The sequence below is a fragment of the Neopelma chrysocephalum genome, unplaced genomic scaffold, assembly GCF_003984885.1.
Source record: "Neopelma chrysocephalum unplaced genomic scaffold, ASM398488v2 Primary Assembly neopelma1_102, whole genome shotgun sequence".
In the NCBI taxonomy this organism is placed as follows: Eukaryota; Metazoa; Chordata; class Aves; order Passeriformes; family Pipridae; genus Neopelma; species Neopelma chrysocephalum.
In genome coordinates, this window is record NW_020897765.1 from 4,436,744 (window position 1) to 4,443,085 (window position 6,342).

At 37.6% G+C, this 6,342-nt stretch overlaps 1 protein-coding gene across 2 annotated transcripts in view; it reads left to right on the plus strand.

Moving 5' to 3' along the window:
- The window catches only part of CUBN (cubilin), a 146,249-nt gene extending 141,371 nt beyond the window's left edge, over positions 1 to 4,878 (plus strand). For both annotated transcript variants that reach the window (XM_027695563.1, XM_027695562.1), the window contains exons 63-67: positions 473 to 620; positions 738 to 919; positions 1,986 to 2,151; positions 3,925 to 4,160; positions 4,556 to 4,878. In XM_027695563.1, the coding sequence (XP_027551364.1) occupies positions 473 to 620; positions 738 to 919; positions 1,986 to 2,151; positions 3,925 to 4,160; positions 4,556 to 4,663 (840 nt within the window). In that variant the 3' untranslated portion in view covers positions 4,664 to 4,878. The remainder of the gene's footprint in view (positions 1 to 472; positions 621 to 737; positions 920 to 1,985; positions 2,152 to 3,924; positions 4,161 to 4,555) is intronic.
- The last annotated feature ends 1,464 nt before the right edge of the window (positions 4,879 to 6,342 follow it).

Consider the following 6,342-nt stretch of genomic DNA (forward strand, 5'->3'; position numbering starts at 1 on the left):
GCACAGATTGAATTAGACCTGGGTGTTACGCAGTTTTTCCCAGTTGCACCAAGTAACAGTTCTGCCAAACTTAACACCCAGAAAATACTGCCCAACAGTGAGTTTCCATAAACTAATTTTACTTCCTTCCATGCAAGACCCATAGTAAAAATGAATACTCATGCTAAGAAGAGCGTTTGTGAAAAACACCACAAAAAAACCCCCCAACTGTTTATGTCCCTTATATTACATTATTCTAAACCTCCTTTCATTATTTCTCATTTTAGCATGACAATACCTGTTACATTTGATATGTTTCTCATAATTATTCAACATAAAATGTTGAAACATTATTTAGTGATTTCCATGAGAACTTTGAAATACAATTGCATAATTGGTATAGAAGGTGTTGAGAGATTTATTTACCTCAAGTTCAGGAAGTAGAAAACTGAATTATATAATTAAGTAACTTGTGACATGTATTCAATTCCAGCATGGCCAAGGGTCAGTCCATAGATTCTGTGGCACTGAAACTTTTCCAATCCCCAAATTTTATTCTTATGATCGCACTGCCATCGTGACGTTCAAGTCAGATGAATATATGATTAATAACGGAGTCAGATTTTCCTATCAAGCTACAGGTAAGCTTGAAGAAATGTCTAAAAAAATCTATCTATTATTCCCTCTGTTTATGCCATACAGTGAAAAGCAGTACAGAGATCTGAAATCCTTACATGTTTCTGGTTTTCTGTCTCAAGGTTGCAGCAGAGAGTATAATCAGTCATTTGGTTACCTGAAGAGCCCTGGCTGGCCTGGTCGTCACCCCAATAATATGGATTGTTCTATCATTCTACGAGCTCCCCCAAATCACACGATATCTCTCTTTTTCCATGCTTTCAGTTTGGAAGACAGTATCCACTGTTCACGTGATTTCCTAGAGGTATCAAGCCAAGTATACGTATTTTGTGGGCCTGTGTCAAAATGTGCTGAATTCAAAGGATATTAATAAGCTCTGATCAAGTCTGAGCTGAACTGACATAAGGGACTACTTTATTGCTACAGTTTTATGGTGAAAGGTACTCAGGTGTTATATTAAAAGGTTAAACAATACCCACTATAGTAAGTCCAAAACCAATGAATAAGTAGTTTCATTATTAGCTAACTCATCTTTACCTAACACTTGTTGAGGTTACCCAGTTAACAGAGCAATCTGGATTAGTTTGCATTTGATATCAACCTTCGTGCATGAACAGAAAGCCATAAACATTAGTGCTTTTTTCCAGCAGTAGATTCCATCTGCTTGATATTTTTTTTCTTAAAAAAGCATTTTTAATTTTCTTTAAAAAAAAAAAAAGAGCTCTAGTGACAAGTGTAGGATACTTGCAAAGGTACTTTGTGTCAATAAAATGCATATCCTTCTCCTACGCAATCCTCACTCCTTCACTGGTCAGATGAGAAAAATCAGATATTTGTGGCAGAATCATTATTTAGTTCTCTTTTCATATCCTCTTTAGTGTCTCAAGAAATGGATCTGAGGATCAGCATTACTGGAGCTCAGAAAAAAATCAAATTAAATCTGAGCTGTGTAATATGATCTGTGTCTTAATGTGACCAGGGAAAAGAGGGTAAAGAATTAATCTTTTTATCTGGAATATTAACATTTCTTATGAAAAATAAAACATGGGTTTGCAAAAGCACATCTTAGCTACTATTTAAGTAATTTTCTTCAGTCAGGAGATGTACCTTACCATAAAATTTAGCTGCTTGTTTCTGATGATACTTATTCTGTGCAATTACTTAAAAAACTCAGACAGACTGGTTAATGATCTTTTTTTCCTTTTATACAAGAATATATAATAGTAAAAATAACAGTATTAAACTAAGTAGTGACTTGAATGCATACCATAATTGTCATTTTATGTTATGCTTGTATCACTGAATAATTGTACTGGTGTGTAACTGGCATAGCAATTTAATGTTGACAATGTTTTTTGTGTCCCTTGAAGGTCAGAAATGGGAGTGATGTGCAATCACCACTACTTGGCAGGTTCTGTGGAAATACTGTGCCCAGTCCCATCTTCCCCCAAAACCACGTTGTCTACCTTCGTTTCAAGAGTGATTTTTCAGGGGCTCATGATGGATATGAAATTATTTGGACTTCGTCGTCAAGTGGTAAGGCTGTAATTACAAAGTAATTCTACATAGAAGGAAAATGCAGCAATATGGAATTCTGCTATTTTTGGACTCTGCCTCATCAACATTTCAGACCTTCCCTAGAGGACACAGTCCACCCTATTCAGTCACTGGAGAGAGGTAGTTGCTCCTGAAGACCAGGGGGGTGAGATTCATTCTGTGAGATGGAGGAAATTCCCTCTCTCTAATGCTGACTTTAGCAGCCTCAGAGGATGTAGTCCACTTAAGATGAAGATCAACTTCTTTCACTGATAGGTCAGAAAATATCAGGAACATCTACCTTGGAATCCACAGAGTGGCAGCGGTGGTGGTGACTCAGCCTGCCTCGTTAATAGTCCAGTTGTGATATGCCCTAGGATCTAGGCACTGCTCAGCCTAAAGAGGACTGAAATTTGCCCCAAGACAATAAACTAACTATAATGTGTAATGACTATACCACAGACACACTCAAAAATGTCATGAAATGGCAGTGAACAGCTGGGTAATAGTTTGTTCATGACACTGAGTTACTGGAGGTAGGAGAGCTCATGACCAGATGAAAAGCACTGCAGAATAACCACAAAGTACTGAGTGGCCTAGTGATGAAAAGGCAGATAAAGCTCAGTGTAGGAAAGTGTCAATGAAGAATGTGGTCAAAAAAAGACAACCCTAACTTTACATACAAAAATATTGGCACTGAGTTGACTTTTAGTACTCAACAGCAAGATCTTAGGGGTAAAATAGTTTCATGAAAAGAAAAGCTCACTGCTCACTAAGGGTCAAGTAGGCTGGCACAATGATAGGAATTGTTGCGAAAGGAAGAGAGAAGAAATAGACAGCCACTGTATAAATCCATAGCTCACACACAAACTGAATGATGTCCACAGTTCTGGTCTTCTCCTCTTATAAAAATTAGGATTAACAAAAGGCTCAACATAAAAAATAGCTTCTGTATGAAGGATGCTGAGACTTGTTAATCTAGTTAAGAAACTGCTGAGGTCTATAAAATTGAGTGATATTGGATGATAACTAGTGATCAACAGTTCATTGACTTTTCCCATAGAAGAACTAGAAGCCATCAGATACAGCCAGGAGTTAGCAGGTTCAAAACAAACTAAACAAACTAGTTCTTGACATAGTATGCAGTTAAGCTGTGGGGCTCCTTCCCATAGCATGCTACAAATTTACATCAATTCAAAAACTACCCACACAAATTCATGGAAGACATTTGATAAACACTGAATAGAAAGATTCCACCTCTGAGAGCTGTGAGCTGAAAATTCTTGGAGACTGTGAAAGTAATCTGAGGCATGACCTGCACATTCTTACTCTATAAACTTGCATTTTTCCCAGGTCATTTGCTTCTGCCCACTGTTGAAGATGGAATTTTTGTATAAATGGCCTTTAGTTTACTGAATACGACTATTTGCTCTGAGTTGTTCTCTATATTTTTCTATCAGATGAGGATTCACTACTTTTCATGAAGAACAGTCAAAGAGAATTCAGCTCTAGTTGAGTAGCTGGGAACTGAACTGACCAAGGCACTTTAGTTTTTAATATTCAGTGATGCCCATTGCGTATTTTTCTCAGGCTGCTGAAGCTAGACCCTCAGTTTTGTCTCTTATTGGAATAGTGCTGTTATCCTCATCAGTTGTTACAGCTCACAGTGTCTCTGTTTTTCAGTGCTACTAGCAATACTGTACTAATGTACTAAATTATGTATTATTTTCTGAAATTAAGCCTTCTAGGCCAGTTAACAATGTCTGCTTCCAGGATGTGGAGGAACATTATACGGCACCACTGGCTCATTTGCCAGTCCCAGCTACCCAGCAACTTACCCCAACAACACTGACTGTGAGTGGGCCCTTGCTGTGCCCCAGGGACGAATTGTCACAGTGAACTTTGATTTCATCAGCATCGATGACCCAGGGGATTGCAGCAGCAACTACCTGATCCTCTACAACGGGCCGGATGCCAGCTACCCCCCTGCCGGGCCATACTGTGGGATGGTATGTATTGCCTTCTGTCTGTGACCCTGTAAGGGGTTAAAATGATTATTTACTGTTCGATATACAAGACTGTTTCCCTAATTCTGGCATGAATTCCACATGAGTGGAAGTGAAGGCGCAAAGCATGTGAAGCACCTTAGAAGCCTTCCAATTCAGACCGTGCAGTGACATCTAGTGGGAGACATCAAGCTAGTTTGCTCCATATTTAGTTGTATTTGTGATTTAAATCGTTGCAATACCCCGAGGGAGAAATGCAGCAGCAGTATCTACCACAGACCTGAGGCCTCTTTCAATCTATGATCCAATATGTGCCTCAGTTTTAACACTCTCAGTGGCTCTTCCAAACGATCTTCACTTTCTCTAATGCTTTTCATTTTTCTCATCTTGAATTTTAGGACACAAACATCGCTCCATTTACTGCTACATCTCATCAAGTCTATATAAAATTTCATGCTGAATATGTGACTTTACCATCAGGATTCCAGTTAAGCTGGACAAGCTAGAACACTGTTTATGAGAAATATATTAACATTCCTTGCTATACTGAAGAGACTTTAGATTATAAAGGAGGTTTGAAATCCAGTGATGACAACTGCAGCTGAAGTAAGGCCTTTTAAAAGTTACTGTAAGTGTTACTGTTATGAATTTAGGATTCTGTCAAAAAAAAAAGAAAAAAGTGATCTCCTGTTGTACTGACAATAAACTATTATCTACCCAGTTGAGAAAAGGAGTTTTGGCAATATATTTTTTATATTCTTCTACATAATTTCAAAGTTTTACAATTAATGCTATAAAAAGTGAATTAGCTGGGATAAAACTTTAACATGAAATTCATAAGAGGACCAAAGATATGAAGTTGCCTTTATGTTGCTCTGAAGTTATGTGGTTTTGTTCCAAGCGCCCCTGAAAATGTCAGCTCAAGTTTTATTCAAATTGGATAAGATGAGAAATTGCAAAAAATGCCCCTGTCCTACAGTCTCTTACACAGATAATTGTGCTGAGGAACTTTCAGTAATATGTGCATTGGATATAAGAACCCGGCTGAATCAGTACTTGAGCATTTACTGAAGTTTAACACAGCAAGGATGTGATGTGGTTCTGAATCTTAACCACATGAAGAAGTAATGTCAGGATCAGAGCCCTATGTTCAATATATACAAATGTCTGTAATTATACTTATTGAGTTATATTTTCAGGCTTCTAAATCTATTTTACAACTGAACATGAAAAACTTCTGAGTCTTTACCAACTATGTCACCTTTTTAGTCAACTTTTAGGCAACTTCCTAGACATTTATGAAACAGATAAAACTTCAAAATAGGGCAGACATAGAAATATCAATTAATCTTTGACTACAATTAAATTTTCTGTTCCCTGGGCTAACACACACCAAACATAGAAGACGTTGTTGACAGGGCATACAGGGTATACTGTTTCCCACCATGAAACATTTTTTGTCTCAACCCAGAACGAATGACCAATTCATTTCCTGAATGTCAACTGTGATGGACAGGCAAGAGAAAGTTGCACCACAGCAAAGGAACATGGGCCTTATCAGAACTCTCACTTCACAACTATTACAAAGAGTCATTCACAGTGAAAGCAATTCCTTAATGTGACTATAGCAAAAATTAATTATGAAATGACAATAAAGTATAAATGGCAGTTTTAACAAAAGCTAGGAACTCTTTGAAGATTTCACAGTGAAGGCCAAAAAGCCACCATTCCACAAACACATAAAACTTTATAGCAGCTGAGCAGCCATTCTGGTTAAAATAAAATGTAGAAAAAACAAAGCAGGCAAAAAGGACAAGATACAAAATACAACTCAAAATCCTCTGATGATAAGTTAGAAAGAGAGAAACCTGTTAACTCCCACTGGCCAACAGAATGAGATGTAAGCCAGCATTTTAAAACTGTACAAGGACTAAGAAAAACTGAGCCTGTGTCCAATTGATACTCCTGCTAACATGCCTAAATATAAAATGGAAAAAGGAGAAATACCTGGTGTGGGATCAAACTGGGAGACATCTGTCCTGCTGAGCTGCTAGCAAAACAGAAAATTCCTCTAATAAGGGAAGACATAAAAGACCCTAATGTCAAATAAAACATTTTCAGTTTAGTAGTCCAGAAAACTTTTGCTCTGAGTCCACTTCCAAACATTAAACCTTGGCCTTGTCAG